Source organism: Asparagus officinalis, chromosome 4 (assembly GCF_001876935.1).
Source record: "Asparagus officinalis chromosome 4, Aspof.V1, whole genome shotgun sequence".
NCBI classification, from domain to species: domain Eukaryota; kingdom Viridiplantae; phylum Streptophyta; class Magnoliopsida; order Asparagales; family Asparagaceae; genus Asparagus; species Asparagus officinalis.
The window spans coordinates 49,883,130-49,904,595 of NC_033797.1; the positions used below are offsets into that span (position 1 = coordinate 49,883,130).

At 36.7% G+C, this 21,466-nt stretch overlaps 2 protein-coding genes across 4 annotated transcripts in view; both read right to left on the reverse strand.

Moving 5' to 3' along the window:
• Positions 1–4,331, reverse strand: part of LOC109837425 (protein IQ-DOMAIN 32) — a 9,256-nt gene extending 4,925 nt beyond the window's left edge. Inside the window, exon 1 of the mRNA XM_020405659.1 lies at positions 4,078–4,331. Coding sequence (XP_020261248.1) covers positions 4,078–4,164 — 87 coding nt within the window. The 5' untranslated portion in view covers positions 4,165–4,331. The remainder of the gene's footprint in view (positions 1–4,077) is intronic.
• LOC109837426 (tRNA-dihydrouridine(47) synthase [NAD(P)(+)]-like) lies at positions 6,792–17,555 on the reverse strand. 3 transcript variants are annotated; one of them, XM_020405663.1, is made up of 11 exons: positions 17,194–17,555; positions 15,560–15,676; positions 15,222–15,461; positions 14,475–14,727; positions 14,111–14,349; positions 10,779–11,051; positions 10,298–10,579; positions 10,098–10,188; positions 9,949–9,978; positions 7,380–7,549; positions 6,792–7,304 (listed from the first exon to the last, which is right to left on the reverse strand). In XM_020405663.1, the coding sequence occupies exons 1-11, from the start codon at positions 17,473–17,475 to the stop codon at positions 7,206–7,208; spliced, it is 2,076 nt and encodes a 691-aa protein (XP_020261252.1). In that variant the 5' UTR covers positions 17,476–17,555; the 3' UTR covers positions 6,792–7,205. The 3 variants fall into 3 exon arrangements, with proteins under 3 accessions (XP_020261252.1, XP_020261251.1, XP_020261250.1); XM_020405662.1 differs by lacking the exon at positions 9,949–9,978 and adding an exon at positions 9,999–10,086 and having other exon boundaries at positions 7,380–7,550; positions 10,157–10,188; positions 14,469–14,727; XM_020405661.1 differs by having other exon boundaries at positions 14,469–14,727; positions 17,194–17,554.

The window sequence follows — 21,466 nt, forward strand, 5'->3', positions numbered from 1 at the left end:
CTTTAACACAGAACCCTAGTTGTAAGTACTTTAATGAACCTAGCTTGACTGAATTGGATAAAACAACAATAGAACAACAAAGCCTGTATCTCATATTTATGAATCAGGCTTACAACGGGTCTACGGTTGCAATTGAGCCCTTGACCCAAAAACCCTAATCTCCTTTATAGATTCAATAAGCTGACGAGATATTTGTCTCCAAAAGTACAGGACAACTAACCCTACGAAGTTGAGCCCTTATAGAAGCTAATACGGAGGGAAATAATATATATCTATATATTAATTAAGCACATAACACGTACGCAAGGAGAAATATTTCATACCACACTCCAATTAATGTCAACAGAAAGAATGAAAATGATATGTAGTCAGATCGGATCGCAGATGTTTCACGTGCTCGGACCACGTCTGAGTTAGAGATTGAGAGTGTAGTCAATCTTCTTTCTGAGTTAGAGATTGAGAGAATGCGCATTAGCAAACCTAGTACCGGCTTTCGTTGAAGTATCGGTTGGAGATTATACCGTGTAAGTTGCTAGTGCCGCTACTGGCCTTAGTCATCCAGGGATGAAGGACAATCTATCGAAAGATGAACGAGGGACGAGTGGTAGGAGCCAACAAACAAATCGTAGTGCCGGTTCAGTGAAGTAAAGTTCCGTCTCCCATCCTGAACCTTAAAAAAGTGAAAGGTATGTGTTGTTTCTTGGCACTTTCTTTCTTTGGTTATGCCAACCTAAAAACAGATACATAAATGGGATTCCATCGCCTCCTATTTTATAGGAATAGAATGCATCTTTTATAGAAGGATTCCAGGAAAAATCTCTCGTAGACATCTAAATTTCGGTTATGCTCGCTCTTAAATGTGCATGTTGCAAAAGCAATCAATATTCCCCATTTGGAAATAGTGAGGCCACTTCTGAGCTTTAAGTAACACTCAAAGAAGGGGAAAATCAGCATTAAAGTCCTGCTCCCCTGGCTACATAAGATCTGATCATGTCCCGTTATCAGTTAATTTAACTAACACTAGGAATTTGTTTACTGCAGTCATAAATTTACGGTTCATATTAGACCATTCCCACAAAGATTCAATTAATCCCTTCACCAATCTGACAACACAACCAGATAAAAACCTCAACNCCCCCCCCCCCCCCCTCACACCCCCCACAAAAAAAAAAACCTTCCCACACTCAGAGAACTTAGATTTCTCCGATATCAATTGCATATTATCAAAGCAGTTGGCAGAAGTTAAATTTGTCATAAATCTAGATGACATGATACCCAGGACATGAATTTAAGGTTATTTCATGTAGGGACATAACTGAAATGCACACGTAGTGCACACCACAACTAAACTGCATTGTTAAGAAAGGAGGGCTAGGGTGGTCAAAGATGGATGCTAAAGGCCAAGAGAGAAAGAAGTGGGACAGAAACGAAGCATTATAATGTTTAATAAACCCTAAATTGACTTGATATGTTCACCATCAGATTATACTCCTCTTCAAATACAGTGTACCCCAATGCAGTACACTTAATGTAAATAAACACAAAAAAATACGAGGCTGAATAAACCCCTAAAATTTCAAAATAAAGAGGCAGGTGTCTGTCATGCCTCACCTCATATGCCTTAAGCGAGGACCCGAGATGCCAACACCCAATGTATTAAATATCGGCCGATATACGGGTTAAGGACCTTATCATGACGATAATTATGGTTTTATAGCGTGTTTCGCTTTTTAAGATTTTTCCCCCTGATATATCAGCAGAATCAGGTTGCTTTTAATTTGATTATGAGTGCAGGCTTGGGTAGGATTTGGGTTCCAAACCCAAACCCACAATCAAATTAACTCCACACAATCCAAACTCAAACCCACGAAAGTCACAAAAAGCCACAATCCGTCTCCAAATCTCTCCACTCTCGGCTCTCCCAAACCCTAAACATAGATCATGATGCAATTTCTTATGTTTAGAATTCATTAATATTTAGATTACATATTACAATGTTATGTTATGTATGAACATCATCTGATATGACACCACGATATTTTTTTTACATATCCCAGATATTTCCTGATTTTTGCAATCTGATATGGATTTTAGCCATCCAATATTTACGCGATAAATATTTAATACATTGCCAACAGCTAGTAACCTTTGGCATCTCAGGCACTCACCTTTGTTACATTTAGCACTGGGCAATATTACCAAGCTCTAGGCTCTATGGCATGACACTTTTAAGCAGTGGGTGAAATCTACGTCCAACTATGAAAATTCAAAAAGTCGAGTCTTCCAAACATCTATTAATAACTTTTTTTTGCAAATAATAATTATGGGAAGTTTCTTTTGTATTTATAATCAGGATTCTTATTTAGCTAAATGCAGTAATTATGTAGGCACTATGAATCCCCTCAGAATGCCCCACATGAGACGGGGCATTCCCAGACACTGATGGGTGGGGTGAATGACAAAATTACCCCCACTAGCCTACCCACTGATGGTTGTGCTTGTGAACGTCCCACTCACTGTGGGGCATTCTGAGGAGAATCATACTCTTATATACGTACGCAAAGCATAATTACTATATAGAAAACATGCAGAGAGGGTATTTAGTGGAGCGCGACACTATGTTACTCAAATCCTCTGTTCTCTGAGAGCATTTAGATAACTGATTCCCATATCTGAATCCAACTAACAAGATCTGTACAGTGTGCTATTTTAGATATTAGTTGCACCCCTACATCAAGTAAGGCCTATATAGTATACAATAGATAATAGTTTCTGAATACCAGGAGGGAATCAACTAAAAGATAACGGGCTTAAAAAGACAAATATGAAGTTACGTGTCCTCTCTTCAAAACCAAACTGCTAGTAATTTCTCTCAGTATTGATAAATTAGAAAAGTATTTAGAAGCATGGAAATTTAACAATATGGATATGGGAGTTCAGGTTTTCATATCATCTGTGCCTAATGTTGTTCTTTATAGAAAATTCAAGTTGTTTTACTTCCATACTTTTTCCCTAATTAAGGAAACCTTTTTGGTTGTCAACTAGTCATCTAGGATTACACCAAGCCTCTCCTGAATCATAGTTTCTGTATCCATAATTTGACGCTAAAAGAGGGTTGACATAAAATAAAATAAAATTTGATATTTTTTGTGAACTTGCCTACCCTATGAAAATATTTTAATGATCATAATGATCATGAAGAAAATCCATACATAAATAACAGAAAAAATCCGTCAAGTGAGTAATTACTAAGAAAATCCTGGAGAACAATTAACAAGTACAACTACTTCATGCATCAACAGTGCTATAATTAGGAATCAGGTGTGTGGCTTCTCTCAAGGAAAACATAAATAATCGTTTGATGACACTTTTAACAGTTCAGTTAACACATTTTAGTAAAAAGATTTGTCTCTCTCTCTCTCTTTGTTAAATACAAAAAGGAGTAGTTTTAACAAAATAGATAAATCCACACGTAAGTGTAAATTCTTTTCACAAACTGACCAGAAAACAAATTTACCAATTTTCCCCCAATAAATCTCTCTACTCCAAGTTTTCCGAAGACGGTCAACCAAGTTACTTGCTATCGCTGTCCCAATTCGGAATGAACTCGTTAACAACCACAAGATCTCAGTCTTCGCTAACCTATAGCATCGCGTAACTAAAAGATTCCAAATTTTGCTGCTTGTCGTCTATGAGTAAGATCCAGCACCTAAACGCAATAATATCTGATGGATCACAACGTCCGTAGTAAACCAGTATCCGACAGTAACCGCATGACACTCTTTCATCGTCGATTTCTAACAGTCGCCTACAGTCTAACAGTCCCTACAAACTAATCAAGCCCAAGAGAGTGGAAAATTTTCAGCATCAAGCTCAGAAGATCAAGTTTATAGAAAATTTCACCAATGCCAACAAATTCCAGCTGATCTACTTAATACTTACGACAAGCAATAGTTCAAGAAAACGACAGAAACCAGCTTTCAGATTTCAATTAACTAGGACAACCCTAGGTTTAATTTTGCACGAAAACGTGGAACCCTAATTTCGAAGTGAAATGCGAAGGGAACGATCGGATACCTCCGGCGGCAAGAGCTCATCGTCGGCGTCAGTGGATTCAGCACCGCAAGAGATGATCTTGAAGCACGAGTTCGGCGATTTTCCCATTTTTTTTCCCCTCTCTTTTTTCCCCTTTTTTTCTCCTTCTTGATTTAATTGCTCTCCTCCTTTTTATCCGTTGATTGTTCGATCGTAACAATGTAGTAAATCGATAGACTCGCAGCTCCAGCTCTGGCTCAGCATTATTTATGTGCCTCGCTCGGCGTTGGAGCTCGCCAACCGGAATTCAAATCCATATTTAACTTGGGTTTTATGATGCTTTTGGTGTCCGCTGTTTTAACTTCGGGTTCCACGGTCTGGTCGCGTTGGCATAAGTTGGGTCAGGTTGGGTCTCGGTCATGATACTTGCAAGAATCTGGATAAATTATTAGTGGTTATAGTTTTAATTACGTTGTAATTTTAGATCATTTCTTAAACTAAGTTCAGATGAACACGATGTTAACTACAGTGAATAAACTGTGTATTCCGATAGTATTCGACAATGTTAACTACAGTGAATAAAGTGTGATGCTTCAATTGATGGCTTGCCTTTTTTACTATTTGAACACGATATATGGGAGAACACTTGGTAACAATGGATAGTTAGTATACTTTTATGTATCGAGTAAATACTCACTCATTTTGAAACCTAACTATATGTGGTATTCAGAAACATGTCACTGAACACATTTTAGTTTCCTTTATAATTGGTAAACACAAGCAACCAAATCATTCATGACTCAATCTTGATTTGAAAATGTTTATTTACCCATCCAATGACTTGGGAGTAAAGGTTATCAATCTTTTTTTTCCTTCTTCTTCTAATGGTAACTTATTGTCAAAATATTGAATGACGTGATCAACATAGAAAAAAGTGCAAGTTGGTGCATGAAGCTCCCACCATGCGCGGGGGTCTGGTAAGATGTTAGATCATTTTGAGCCTATTGTACGCAGTATCGCCTTACATTTTTTTTATAAGATGTTGTTTCCACAGCTCGAAGTAGAGACCTCCATTTGTTAGCATATCTAGTACCCTACCCTAACAAACTTCTAGCTAGTTAATATTAGATGCATCAAGCCCATAGAGACGATGTCCAGCTACACTTTTTTTGTTGATAGTACCACGACAAGCTTACTTAATTATGCCAAGTTCTCCTCCTTCCTCTTCGTCAACAACAATAACATATATGAAGAAATGTACTCTCCGGTTACCAACTTCCTTTAAATTAATCTACAAACCTAACAAAAGATTGAGACCTGGGCAATGGCTTTTATGGCCCCCAACTTAGTCCTGAGTCCTGACAAACAAAAAGGCTTGGTGAGGAGCCCCGCACATCACATGAAGAAAGCAGGCTATTGATGGCCAGGAGATGAAGTGTCCTTAGCACCCTTTTGAAAAAGATGTCCATCATTTGGAGAGCAAGGGGCCTCTGTGTCCTGTGTGGATTTTTCATCAGAAGGTTACTTAAGCCGGTCCTTGTTCAGGTTTGAGATCATGTGTGTGTCACGTGGTGAGCATGAGCTAGCAGACTAGCCTCGCTCACGCTTCGGATCCACTTCTTAATAAAAGCGAAAACTCTGATGGTGGAAGCATGAATTCTGGCCGTCACGCTTGAGAAAAGTAACTCGCGAGGTTTATTTTGGCAAGTTTTTGGACGCTAGTACTGCTTGAGGAAAGGAGCTTGGTGAGAACAGATATTAATGAGGTTAACTGCGGATAGACCTCCTCGTACTATTGCCAAATTAATCATACTGCCCCCGTTTGTTGCGTATTGAACCCAAAAAGAGTTCTACTGTTGCTGATAGATCCCCGACTCAAATCAATTGTTGCGGGTAAACCCCCTGAAAAGGTTTTTTTTTTTTTTAAATTCAGTCCGGGTGTAACGTCTGCCACGATATTATTTTCTCATTTAGATCCTCTCCTTTGTACTTTAATAACGGACTGTTCGATACGTTTTCCTAACTGCCCATACTTTTTGGACGTAATTTATTAGGACAAAAAAGTAATTTTATACGTGTCCATCAAAACTTGGGAGTTCTATTGTTCTAATGTAGTGAGAGGACCATTGTATCTGAGAGCATACACAATCCAATTAGAAGAACAATTTTAGTGACTCACTGGTGAAAAAAAAAGAGTCAATCACAGACCATTAACACGATCCAAGTAACAGCCAATAAAAAGTTGACGCTACTTGAGAAAACTTTCTGTTCGACAAGGTACTTTGTCGAACTCAATCTATTAGACAAGACACTTACCTAATTACTTGACAAAATGTTAACAGTTATAATTGAAAATTTTATCAAGACTGCAAACCTTACTCAGACCTTTCTAATTAAATATCTCAATTTGTCCTGTTAACTGCCACTTTAGACAATAACATCCTCTCTCTAATGATTCAGAGTTAGAAGAGCATGTTCCTAGCTGGCAGCAAGATTCTGAACACCAAATCAATTAGTTAATACTCTTCAACCCTGCATACAGATCTAGAATCATGTGCACCTCACATGCCTTATCTCTGTAGCAGAGTGGTCCAGGTTCTTGACAGGATTCTCATTCATTTTTCTTGTGGGGTTCAGCTGCCAGGGCTTTATTAGAAGAAACATAGAAATCACAGCCCAACAACCTGTTTCTATTCTTGCAAGAAAGCATGATGAGGATAATAACCTGCAGTTTTCTCAACTGCAGTGCCTGAAACTTGGGAATGAAGCATGATGCTGAAAGAAACTCCCTACATCCATTCAGTTTGTTGAGCTATTGAATCACACTTTTTGATCCTCAAAAGTACGGAGACAAATGGGTTTTCACCGTGGCTGATGCCATTTGCTTCTGTTCAAAGTAGTCATATCTCCGGATTTGGACATAAACTACGAAAGAAAGTAATACACAGATGCCATGATACTATGAATTAGACAACAATGACGAATTTGGCATATACTGATGCCATGTTTATCAAATCACACTCAACCTCCAATAGAAACATGCAGAAGTAATTCTGAAGCTCTTAACTTTGTCCTCCGGCAAACATATATATTTCCTGCCTGGTGAAATGGGATACAAGCAGATAACCACATCTCATATGAAGCAGAGTGAAAAACAACTTCTATGAGAATCAGCCATTCTCTGCACGATCATAGGCATTAGATTTATGTTTCGGTGCAAAAGTGAAGCCTTCTGGAACCTTTCCAAGCAGCATCTCAGATATGCGTATCTGATCAAAAGTGACAATAAACTCAGCTCAAATAGAACAAGAAAAATAAAAAAAAATACAGTCATAGGAATATACCCAATCAGCAGCAGAATCTGAAGCCATTAGGGTCTCAAGATCATCACGACCAAAAAAGCTGGGAGGTCTCCAATTTAGTCGTTGAGGGATGATATCCAATAAACCAACTGGAATGTATCTGTACGTGTAACTCAGCCATTCCAACAGGAAATATCGTGTTGTCTCCACACCTATAGGCATCAGAAGTTACTAATCAGAGAGATTGGTAACCGATCTTGTGAAGCGTAATGGATTAGATGCAGACAAATTCATCCATGAGCAGAGCAATTAAGTTGTACGTTTCCAAAGCTAAAAAGATACCAGCAGAGGAATAATGACAAACATATGGAAGTTAACATAAAATTAACAATAAGAGTAAAGATATTTCTGCAGGCACACTACGCAAAGACAGCCATCTGAACTTTGTCGAGGGTAAGTGCCTTGAATACAGGAAAACCTTTAAGAGAGATTTAACATTATCAATCCAACATTGATGAAAAAATATGTACGCCTTTGGGACAATTTTGCCTGACCGACCATGCGTCAATAACTTATACATGCAGGTAGCTGCAGTTACAAATTTCCAAATAGTTACAACGAAAAGAACATTAGATAATATTGCTTTTCAATTGTTCCTAATTATCATTCCAAACAGAAGACGTTTAAGCACAAGTGATGGAGTGAATGACCAGAATAAGACATCGGTAAAAAAAAGGATATACTAATGAGTTAATCTAACAAAGGACAAGTCCTCAGCTCAATCACAATTTAATGGAGAAAAAAGATTTACGCAGACACTAAAGGTTTGGGAGATTTAGAATATATGTTTTGTTACTCTGGTTCTGCAATAATAATAAGGCTAACTAATAATTGATCAAATTAGTCATAACGGTCACATTTAGATAATCGTACTCACATCAAGTCACAAAAAATTAAGAAAATATTAGGCAGAATAGTACGAAAAAACTTGTCGCTAGAATCATAAAAATCCCAAGAGAAAGTAGCAATTGACCAACATAAAAGGACATTAAGCAACATGAAGAAACTCATGGACAAGAAGCAGTGAAAACCAAAATCGATGATTATAAAAGTTATTTTTCAGTTGCAGTTTTTTAACTGCAGTTTTTGGGCCTTTATCTGATCTAAATAGAAGAAATAAAAGGTTCATCAGTTAGCATTCAATAGATGTTTTTTAGAATCTTCGTAGGTTATTGGCTTGTCATCAGTGGATTACATTTGTTAGCTTTGTTTGTAATTCAGATGATTATGTTTGCCTTTAATTGATTCTTTACATCAGTAAGGTTTCCTTCTATGTTGCTTGAATACTCACAACCAAGAGAACACATTCATATCCAACGCACATTTGATACTTGCACATTTGGATACTTTGCTAGATAGTCCTAGTAGTATCCTAAAATTATATTAATATTCCAAAAATATTCAAACATATCAAAAGTACATCTGAGACTGAGTTAAAAAGATAGTAAAGGAATAATAGATTCATGTTTCATTTGACCATTTGATTCAGAGGTGATTTTACTTCCTTAATGATGGCATGAATATTCTGAGTAGTACGGAACTTCGATATATTTTTATTACCTGATTTGCTGTTTTGTTAACAGGTGTGGCCTTATGAATCCATTTTAAATAACATTAGCTAGCTCATATACATGATAAAATTATGTACCTTCCATATCCGCAAGCCACGAGGTATTCATATCCTTAACTTTCAAGAGTTGTCATATCCGCATGCACATAGCATGCCGTATTTGTATTATATATCTGTGTTTGTACAGACATAAGATCAATTTTATCTATCTTATTCATGTAAAACTATATAAGGCAACCAGAATGAGTTGTAGAAAGTCATTTCACAAAACTGGAAAAAATGTTTGCTTGAACTTGGCAGCTGACATCCCAAGTATATATCTTTCCCTCTCTACATTCATTAATTCTTTTTAAGCCTGCACTAGTACAGGAATCCCTAGTTTCTAAGGTTAGGTTTCCAAGTGCAACATGCATGTGCATGAGTCGTGCAGTTTAATAGCAAGTTCTAGCACCCTATAATTATAAGAAGAAAGAAGCGCCTAGAATTAAGTCCATTTTTTCTTTTCTTTTTTTAATTCCATATAAAACATTAGTTACAAATGCTAGCTTTTCCTTACTTTCGATTTTTCTAGCATCTTGCATATATCACCTTTAATTTATCACTGTTTGTAGAAAGTATCAACTGTTAATATCTTAGATGACAAATTGCCCCCATTCCTATTCACAAAAACTGTGTGATTGTGATGAGAAAAAGCAGAAGTAACTAAAACATTTTATACCAAAATCATTTAGAAGCATGCGCTCTTGATTCTTCAGTTGTCCATCTAACATATCGGGTGCCTTTCTCCAATTTTTTTGTATAAAGAGACAAAATGCACACTAGAAATATGTGACAAAACTATGAGCATGGTTTGATATTCTATTGTAACATAGAGATTGATGAAATAATGCACTACACATGAATATACCAGTCAACTATAAGATGAGACCCTTTCCAGATTATATGGAGTAATCCAAATATAAAGAAAGTACTAAAACATACCCTTGGAATCTGAACCCCAATGTGCAAGACCACAGTTCACATAATCCTTCCTTGGAATCTGAACCCCAATGTGCAAGACCACAGTTCACATAATCCTTCAGAATATTAAATCTCTCCCCCGAACTAATGTCCCAATGCCTGTGCAAGACCACAGTTCACATAATCCTTCAGAATATTAAATCTCTCCCCCGAACTAATGTCCCAATGCCGTTGTTCCTTAATTTCAGTAAATATCCACGGCTGCCCATGAAGAAGAGTACAATCAGAACATATGAATCAATACATCCGTCAAGGTATCTCTACATACCATAATTAAAGAAGCCTCATAAGTCAAAATAGAGATAAAAACCTTAATTAGAGCACCTCGAGCAATCATAGAAGTTGAGAGCTCAGGGCACTCAGTTATGTGTTTATTCCATTCAGTGAATGAAAAGATATCACCATTTCCCAGAACTGGCAATGTGTTGGGGGACTTTCTTACACATTGGTAGATATAGTCCCAATCAGCAAGCTTGCTGTACCTTTGCTGTCGTGATCGACCATGTATGGTAATTGCACTGGCGCCACACTGAGCAATATCTGAAACCAGAGAATCAATACGATTTCGACCCTCAAAGTACCCCGTACGCACCTGGTTTTGAAAAGAAAATTTTCAAACTTTTGGGAAATCATATTGGAATCGTATGAACAATCCTCAACAGGGGAAAAAACAGTGTCTGTAAGGAAATATTCTTTGCTCCTTCAGTAAGGATTTTCAGAATACAGCTATAAAGAAAACAAGCCTAAGCTTTTGCTTCTCCCATAATTGCTATGACTGATAATTATAGTACCTTCACAGTAATAGGCTTGTCAGTTGTGCCAGAAGCTGCTTGAATAATGCTCTTCATTCGCATAGGCTTTGTAAGCAAAGAAGATCCAGCACCCTTGTTACAAACAATATCAATTGGGCAACCCATATTAATGTCAATAAAATCAACTTCACACTCGCGATCTACAAGTTCAACAGTTCGTGCTATCGTATCTGGATATGATCCACATATCTGTATCCCAAAAATATCCTCTGACGAATGGCGCCTCAGTAATGCCCATTCTGAAGCTTGACCCTAAAGCATTCCCCAGTACACAAAAAAGGAGTCAATTTGTATAGAACATTTTATGAAACTCAAATCCAAAATCTATTGGGGAAAAAAGATTTTTTTAAAAAAAAGATAAAAACCAGTTACCAAAATTCACTTGCACCAGAATCACTCAAACCATACTCATGTATATACAGAATAACCGGGTGGGGATAAATTAATCAAATTTTTTAATGCCTACTCAAAAGTCAGCGACCACCAACTCCAAATTCAATCCACAGTAGATATAAACTTTCACGCAAGATTAGTAATATGCAACTCCATGTTTCCTTAGAGATGACTATTAGCCAACAGAAAGTTTTAGAGTGCAACCAAACATAGCCCACTAACAGAAAAATGAGAGAGGAACTCACCAACAGTACAAGAAAATCATACTGATGAAAAATTATGATTCGGATGTGGCTTGTAGACGGCACTGGGTGGCATTACTTTTATTAGTAAACCAGTCAGTGTACTCCTCTAAGGCTATGACAACCAGCTAGCAGAAAAGGGAACATTTACCTCGGATCCTAATGAAGATTAGTCAATACAGCCAGGGAAGCACAACAAGAGTTCATATATGATGGGCAAAGAAACGCATCAACCAACCATAATTTCAGCCATCCAGGTGGCTTGAGTTTATAAACTGACATTAATAAGACACACCAGTCATATGTTACTTTTTTCCTTACCATCTTAAACAAGACGTGTGCATGCACATGCGCATGTGTGTATACTCAAAGATGCATATATTTCTGATCAAGATGGATTAAACAGTGTTAACATCCAGAAACTAATAACACATTCTAACAGATACCTTTACTCCAGAAGCGGTCCCTAAAATTCAAACAATGGTTACTATTGATGAACAAACAGTATCTATTGAATGCAACCTCAATTGCAGATTATCAATTAAGTTAAGTAATTCCAATCAACATCCAAAAATTGAAAGCACTCATCTAATACAATTTACCCTGTGGAAGCTCATCGGATATATAGGCGTTGAATTAAGATATCGATAACAGTCAATAAATGCTATGAAGCCTTGAACAGATAAGCTTTTAGATTTAAATCTTGAAGTTACTTTCCATGTCAAAATAAAGTAAAGGACAACAAAAATAACAATTCCTAAACTAAAAATGCTGCTTCATCAAAAGAATAAGTAAGAAGTACTTCATTCACAAATTTGATGCTAGCAATAGTCAACATTTTCAGTATTTCATATTTTCACTACTAGTTTGCTATGATGTGGACACCAACTTAAGCCCAACAAGAGGAGGCCGATAGATATGTCAAGTTCTATATTTTAAAAGATTTAGTGATCTCTTCAATGAGCTACAAACCATCATGCTTTTATGTCTCTATCATCTCTCCACAAGGGCAACCCTTTGCTAAAGAACAAATGGAGTTGTTACATGAGGAATCAGACTACATTCTACCACATGGTGGTAGAAATAGAAGCCCATTCAAATTCACAACTAAATAGAAGAAATCACAGCAGAAGTTGATATTGAAGAAAAAAAAATACAGTGAAGGTACATTGAAGAACAAATTATTTCCCTCTTAAATCACAAAACCAAAAGCGAAAAGGGATGAGCACAGATAAGGTCTAAAAGTTAGAAACCATAACTATCATATATACACACAATTTTGTTAACTTAAGTCCCAATAGCCTTCTTCGGTCACAGACTGATCAAATAAAGACATAAATTACAACTAAAAGCTATAAAACACCTCTACAGATAAAGGAAAGCACATAGATAGAGATTCATGCATATGGATGATGCTGCAAGTTAACTTTTTGACATATGTAATGTTTGAATTGACCCATAGAGATGATAATCATACAGGAAATAGACCTTCCAGTGGAAAAACCATCTTGAAATAGTCATGCAATCCAGAAGCAGTATTTGATTTTTGGCTTGAAGAGAAGTATCCTCAGTTGATTGAGGTAAACTAAAATGTTTTGTTATATTCACCTAGAAAAGACTCATCCTTGAATTCGGCGACATCTTTGTTCTTTTGCTTTTACAAACATTCTGAGCAAGATCCAATATTGGTAACTTTATGAAACCTCCGAACTCCTTTTTTTTAACTTCAAAAGCCAATGGGTGCTTATTCTGTCCTAATTTAAAAGTAGAAATTGGCGATGGCATCATGGATCATACATCAAACATAATGCATTTTTTTATCCTTGAGAATAATAAGAAATATAGGAATTGCACACATTGATTATTCTAACAAACTACCCCAACAGAAAGGATCCTGCTATCACCTATCACTGATCTATGATTCGTTAACATTATCCAACCATGATAAGACATGCAGGATACGCAAGTCCATTACTCCACCTTAAATGTGATTTTCAGGCACTACCACTGAGATAATTCCTTGATGCTTCCAATACCATCGAAACTTTTGCTGGACTTTATAACAGGCATAATATGCATATTCTACAGTTGTCACAGCGCTTTTGAGAGGAAGTCAATTTATGCTCTGCTGGCCTAATTCTTACCACCATGCAACTATAGCAAGCTCAACGACTCTAGAGAAAATAATTCATAGAATAATATGCATATGTTTACTAGCTTATGAAAACAAAAAAGAATGGAAAATGATTCAAAATCTATATCTATAAAACTATTGCTAGAATGCAATGATGCATTAACTTGATGCCTCTTCTGAAAATATCTGACAAGTGAGTGTGGATTCTGAGAGGGCATCGATGGACAAAGAAATAATTGGTTTCTCAGTGGACTTAAGTTAAAAAGAAATAGAATAACATTTCTCATTATGGATAAGTAGAATTTTAATTGAATCGAATGTCAAAGTATCCTTCATAGAAGTACGTTATGGTGGAATTCCTTCTTGAAATTCAACTAATAAGTGAAATGCCTATAGCCACCATTTTTTACTTAGGTAAGATCAGTTAACTAAATAAATTCTCTCTGATTCATTACTGCAGCTAAAAACGATCAGGAAAAAACAATGGCAGTCTATTTACTTTAGTAAATTTGCAATATGGGGCACAAATACTTAGGACTTACCTGCAAGAGATTTGTACACATGGCCATTTCTCCACAAGTAATATCAGCTCCTAACATCTTGCAAATCCTTCTGAAAGGAAGGTTACCAACAGTAGTTAAAGGTGCCAGATACAGCTTTCTACTAAAATCAATGAGTTTCTTTTCCCTTGGATGTGGTCGCAAACTCATATCAACTTCAGATGAACCTGAGCTATTATCAGCTGAAATTTGATCCACATTGTTTTCCGCTTTAAGCTCCTCTGAATTAGTTTGTGGAACACATGTGCATGGTCAAATTACAGCATCAACAAAGACAGTTGCAGTGCACACAAATGTGTTACATATGCAGAGAAAAGAAAATTTAAGACAATAATCTAACCGTTACTTATTTCAGTGGAGGGGCACGGTTCATCACTAGGACACTTAATCTTCTTCAAAGGTCGTGTATCATTAGTGACCAACGTCCCCTCTAGGCAATCCTTTTCTGTACACTCTACTGAAGCACACTTTGTGTTATCTACTATTCCGCTAGGCGTCTCATTACTATCATCCACATGAAGCTCATGTGATCCATTTAAATTATCTTCCAGGCTTGCCCCCTCACACATTTCTGGCTCTGCCTTTGTATTGTTACCTACCTGTAAATTCAGTTTAGTCAGCAAGAGAAAAGTCGGATATCAGCATTTACAAAATATTTCAGAAAAGAACCAACATTTTGTTTCAATGATTTATAAGCATGCAAGTTAATCTTGGAAATTTTTCCTTTTTTTAAGTATCACACACCAGAAAGCAATCTAAGAATTAGAATTCACACTTTTTTTTCTCGGACATTCTGTTTCCAAAGGATCTTTCAAACACATCATAACAATAGATCTCGTAAAACGGTGCCTTGACATCTTAAGCCAAAGTGGAAAAACGAGGAATTATATATCCATGAAACACTGAAGTGGAAATGCTTTGAGCAGGCAACAACGTTGACAATATTTTCTAAAATATCAAAGATAAAGAGAATCTTGAAATTTTGGTAACATTTAAAGATTTCTCATATAAGGGTGACAAACATAAAATCTGGGACAATTACTGAAATATAAATTCAGCATATGGAAATAAAGGTCCACCAACTTTGCAATACCCTTAATCCAAGCAATTTGAGTTGAGCATCTGCTTTTGGAAAAGTGACTTTGTTCTTCCACAATAGTCTCTGAAAATCTTTGTTTAATTTATTGATTTCATGGGTTTTCTTGGAGGAAGCCAGGCTTTCTATTTTTTGACTGGTTCTCTTGTGTGTACTCAAGAATCTACAAGTTATCCCATATGGGCAGGACTTTTCAGCATCAAGGAAAGGACAACTCCCCTCTAGGTCAGGTGGTTTCTGCAAGCAATGAAGTTCTATTCATTAGAAGTGTTGACAAGTGTGACTGCCAAATGCATATTTTACACAGAATTGATAAATAATCTATAACATTATACCTGAGCGAGGAAAGCATCCAAGTCATGGCTGAAACGGCACTTATCACCATAAGTGCATGCATCACCACTTCCACGTTTAGCTACTACTGGGCAAATGTTTAGTGCAGACTTTTGTTCCTGATTTTGTGCAAAAAGTGTGAGTATAAAACTAATTTTTAAATGCAAAACATCAAAACTTTAAATTCAATAAGTAGCACTGAATGGATATCTATTACCCATTCAGTTAGTAAGAGCAAAGCAATAGCATAGCACAACAAAACTACACATCCAGGCTGCCTTCGAATTTAAATTTGCATTGCTCATGGTCCAGCATAGGACAAAATGGTTATTAGCTCTGATATGATTCCATTGGACTTAGGAGAATAGGATTTACAGCTTAGGATATAACTGCAGTCAAAGGAATTTCAAAGTCATTTTAAGACTAATTCAATTTTCAAAATAATTTTGAGCAAAGATTAAGATTAAGATACAACTCAAAATCTATAAGGTGTTGATTGGCAATGGGTTGATTAAGGGGTTGAGGAGAGTTTAATCTCTCCTTAACCTGCAAAACAAAAAATTTACACATGGAATAAAGTGACTTAATCCATCTTAATTTGCTAAATGCAAAAATTACAAATGGGTTAAGAAGCCTTCTAGACAGGTAAAAATGAGTTAATCTCTAAATGTGAAGGGTTTGCTGATCCAACTCCTTAGACAGGGTTAGATGTAAACCTTTATCTATAAGTAAAGTAGTAATAATCCTCTCTATTCCAAACTAAATAAGAGCACAAAGATTAAATAAATCTCACCAACGGGCTAACAAATTTAATACCTCTTTAATCAATTGTTTAGCTATAACCTCTCCACTCCCAAACACTAGTGATGAGCATGAAGGCTAAAATAAAACTCATCTAACTTGCTACCCAACTTTATACTTCTTTCTTCAATCATTTAACTAGCTTAATCCTTCTCCTTACTCCCTCTTCCTTGCAGCCTTTTTCCAACAATTTGAGAAGATATCTTGAAAAACAAATTAAAATGGGAGAGAATAAATTGCGCTTCCAACTCCAAGTTAATTAAAGGTCACAATCACTGAGTTTTCTACCGCAAGAAGCAATCTAATACATGGTTTCCGCAGTATGCCTTTTCATTAATTCCTCTAGCGTACATACCTCCATCGTGCAGATTCGTCCAGGTTCCTAGTCATTGTTCCACAAATTCATGAAGAGGTAAAGGAGTAGATGTGAAAACAATAAAATATTTAGCCCTTTCATAATCTATGCGTAGTATATTTTTAAGCTTAAATTTGCCAAAGACTCTCATATCTCAAACATAAAAGCCTGGTTGCTGCTTAATGACAGTACATCCCAACATTTTCTTCAGGAGATCAAAGTGCTTACTTACACTAAGAAAAATCAATGGCATAGACTAAGGTCATCACCGTGCAATGTGTATGAAGCAACAAAGATTTACTTAACAAAAGAGAAACCCACCAATTCTCCAGTAAAACTAAACTATCAATTCCTCAACTTTAGCACAACTGAATAGAACAAATCATAAAACCACATCACTGGAAAACTGTTAAAGATGCGTCCTTTTAATCAAAAGAAATCTCTGCAAGTGATCGAGATCGCATAGCAAATTACACTGACCTGACGCCGCTCTCTCTTGAGCTGGCGCTTGGACTTCTTCTCCTTAACAACGCCAGAAGGGGTAACAGCGGCTCTCTTCCTCTCGCTGGCATCATCGTCGACTGCGTCGTCGTTCGACCGCGGCCTCGACGGCGGCGGAGGGCGGAGGTACTCCGCCTTCACCGGCGCTATAGCCTTCGCTACCAACTCTTCAGGCGTCCGATGATCTGAGACGGCGCTTTTAGGAGGAGTGTTTAGGGCAAGTTCATCAAATTTGGGGTCGATTTTCTCTTCTTCACCCATGACGGATGCGATAAATGAGGACGATGAGGGTTTAGGATAGGGTTTATATATGTGAGAATGGACCCGATCCGATTGTTAAAACTCTTGCGAATGTTGCGACATTAGGCCCTGTTTGGCAAAGGGTTAAGGTGGAGGGATTAAAGAGAAGTGTTAACTTAGTTAATCCATCATGAAGGGTTAAAAAAATTCTAAACTCGTTTGGATATGATAGTTAAGACAAGGGGTTAAATCTTTTGTGTTTGGCAAATAAAGAGGGGTTAAGGAGATTAATCTCATGACTTTTTTAAAAAATACCACTTTCGTCCTTATTGAAGATTTATAATACAACAGTATTCAAAGATCCATTATTTTTCAATCTGAAAGGACCTCCAAAATAAAATTAAAATAGTAATAAACAAATGTGACTAAGGTTCTCTAAGACCAACTTCTCAAGATTTACACACAAAACCCTATCAGGAATATACAAAACTACCATTTTACTACAACATATTATTGTCAGAGAACAACTTGTACAGTGTCGAAAAAAGCATTTGAACTAGCTCATGTTTCCACACAAAAATGACTCAATGAACAAGTCTTCTCTAGGTTCATCCTCGCTTTCTGATACATACTCTATTGTTGCTGATGTTGATAATTCATGTAAGAATTCAGGAATTCTCATAGTTAGAGTATCCATAGCCAATGTTAGCTTGAAGCATCTCCAATGTAAATGGAGTTTGATTTGTGTGGCTATTGTGATTTTTTTGAAGAGTAGAATACCATTAAAGGAAAAGAAACTACATGGTATCGCCTCTCATTGTGAAATGAGAGTGATCAATTCTAAAGTGAGACAACCCTCACCCTTACAAAATTCTAAGAAGCAAAAACTATTACAAAAGGCTTGTGAGCTTTTAGACATGTAGCTCCAGAGCAAAATACAAGATAAAAATGTAGTCCACAAAACATGGTTTATCCTCAACCATACATAAGCAAGCTATACCCCGCAGATTTCCAGCAATATAACAATCCAAATGCCTAGCAAATTCCAACAGTATTACAATGTGCAAAATTCTCCATTCCCAGCAATATAACAAGCCAATCCCATAGCAAATTTCATCACTAAAACAATGAGCAAAACACTCCATTCCCAGCAATATAGAAAACCAAACCCGTAGCCAATTTCAGCAGAGATCCCGCCTGAAAGTAAAAACAAAACAAAGCGAGAAAATTTCCAAAGCAAACACTACAAAATTGAACTTAACATAGCCGAAACTTGAGTCATTTGGTTGAGGAAAAGGGCATCGCTGCTGTAGGTGGTGACTGACCTCAATTCTACCATACATAAACCTGGGGAGCCAATGGGATAATGTGGGCAAAAGGCAACTGTTGACAACCAATGGGATAATGTGGGCAAAAGGCAACTGTTGTACATTTGTAATAGCTCCTGAAATTCAAAAAAATATTGGTGAATAAATATGAACTATATGATATATAAGTGTCATATGCACATTGAATATGTCTCTAAGATTTGAATTCAATGCAGGTCAATTTGTGTTGTTTGCTCACCTTGGATTTGGATTTCCCTTCACCGCTTTTTGCCTACATTTTCTCCAACGGCATCCATCATCAAGAATATCGATATCACTAGTTGTCTGTACGACAACCCTGGGCTCTCTCACTGTTTGATTTCCTATTACGGATATCCCCTCATTCTCCCCTTCGTTCTTACTGTAAAATAACCAAAACATCGAAAATTTTAGTTACAATTCAAATTATCACAACCTCAAACAAATGTGAGACAAACAGTTGCAGCAATCTCACCGACAATGAGCACAAACTCGACAACGAGCACAAATTCGAACCAAAAAACCTAACAATAGAGAGCTAAACAAGCTCGAATAAGCATAGTAACTGGAAAAATAGCCCCAACAGCTCGACAACGAGCACAAATTCGAACCAAAAAACCCAACAATAGAGAGCTAAACAAGCTCGAATCAGCATAGTGACTGGAAAAACAGCCCCAACAGCTCGACAACAAGCACAAATTCGAACCAAAAAACCCAACTATATTTCAACTCATGATGCAAAGTCACGAATATCAGGGTTTTGACATCGATAAGATACGCTACAACAAGTGTCATTTCCTGGAAACCACATCATTTCATTGGCAAGAATATGTCAATGCACACAGATCCGCATGAACTCTCACAGGCACATCCCATGAATCACAATTTGCAGGTTTTTGTAAGGTGATATGGGAGATCAAATGAAGTGAATTCTCAATTTGCAGGTTTTTGTAAGGTGATATGGGAGATCAAATGAACCAAAGTCCTTCCAGTAGGAACCTGGATACCAATTCTCAAATCTCTCAACAAAGACTATTGCATATTATTGCATGACGTTCTCTCACAGTCTAACTGGTGATATGTCTTGCCATGATTTCCTGAGAAGAGAAGAACTGCTAAAGGAGCATGAGCATCAATGACCCTTCTGTAACAACAGAACACTTTTTCCATGAGACCGATTTGCAGCACTCATTGAGCCATTCTAGCAGCAGTAAGCATTTCTAAGACAATCACCAACATCACCTATAAAGGGGTAGCTCTTTATCTCCACGAATAATATAATCCCAAAATTAGTTTAGAAAGATAAATACAGGTCAAAATATGGAGATTTATAAAACTAGAGATGCACGAAGTAAAACAAACAAATGCTAAATATCTTCATAATAATTGTATTATGAGAAGAACCAATACAATTCAAAGTAGGAGAGGATAAAAGATTTCATGAAACACAAATTGTAACAAACAAATGATAAACAATCAGATCTTCAATAACAACATTCTCATACAAGCTGATGCTACAAAGACAAATATACAAGGTCAACCGGTTCACTGTCAACCATACCACATGAGCAAGCTGGGTGTATCAACAAATTTTCAAAACAATAAAAATAAAAAACAAATACAATAAACACTAACCTGTGTGAAAATTGCGTTTAGGGATCCTTCGACGGTCGGAGGACAGGAACCACTCCTATACATGTCAAGCTCTCGCTCTCGCTCTCGATCGATTAATTCATGCCTCCTCTGCTCTCGAAGAAGAAGCCCCAAGTCCTCGCCACTAAAGCCCTAATTCTGAAGCTCAACAACCGACCACTCCCCAAACCGACAGCTCGCGCTAAAATTAGCCCAAAATCAAGAGATGGAAGCAGAAAGGAGCAATCTTTTCATGACTGCCCCCACCGAAATCGACGATCGATTCCGCCATTAGAGAGCTTGAAAAGTGAGTGCTGAGTAAAGAGAGGAGAAAGAGTGCTGAGTAAAGAGAGGAGAAAGTGGAGGAGAGTGACTAAGACAGCGAGAGAACGATGATCCAGATGAATTTTTTTTCTAAATTCCTCTGCCTACCCTCGCGTGAGGAGGCGGAACAAGCCTTGTTCCGCCTTCTTGCGAAGAATTGTTAACCCTTCTTTTGACGGGTTAAATGTGCTTTTGGGGTCACGTGAGGGTTTGTTAACCCTTTGCTTTTTTTTTATGTTTGGCAGGCTAATGAGGGGTTAAACCACCTTAACCCCTCATTTAGCCCCTTGCCAAACGCAGCCTTAGGGTTTAGTCTGATCCTTTAAGTTTTAATATTTAATACATTTGATTTAATTATTATATATTTAAAATTAGAAATTATATCTATTCTTTTATACTTAAAGAAGATACAAGTTTTAATATATTTAATTTAAAAATTATATATACTCCTTTATATTTAAAAAATGATCTAAATTTTAATACATTTGATTTGTTTTACTGTTTATGATACACTAAATTATATATATTTTAAGTTTTAATGTTTATTGTATCATAATTAGTAACTTTAAGCATAGAGGAGCCGATTTGATTTACTATTTATGCTACAGTAAAATATCATAGTATGAACAGTACCTTTGAGTACCGAGATCCATATTTGATTTATTGTTTATTATGCAGTATTTACTATAGCATTTTTTACTATAGCTTGA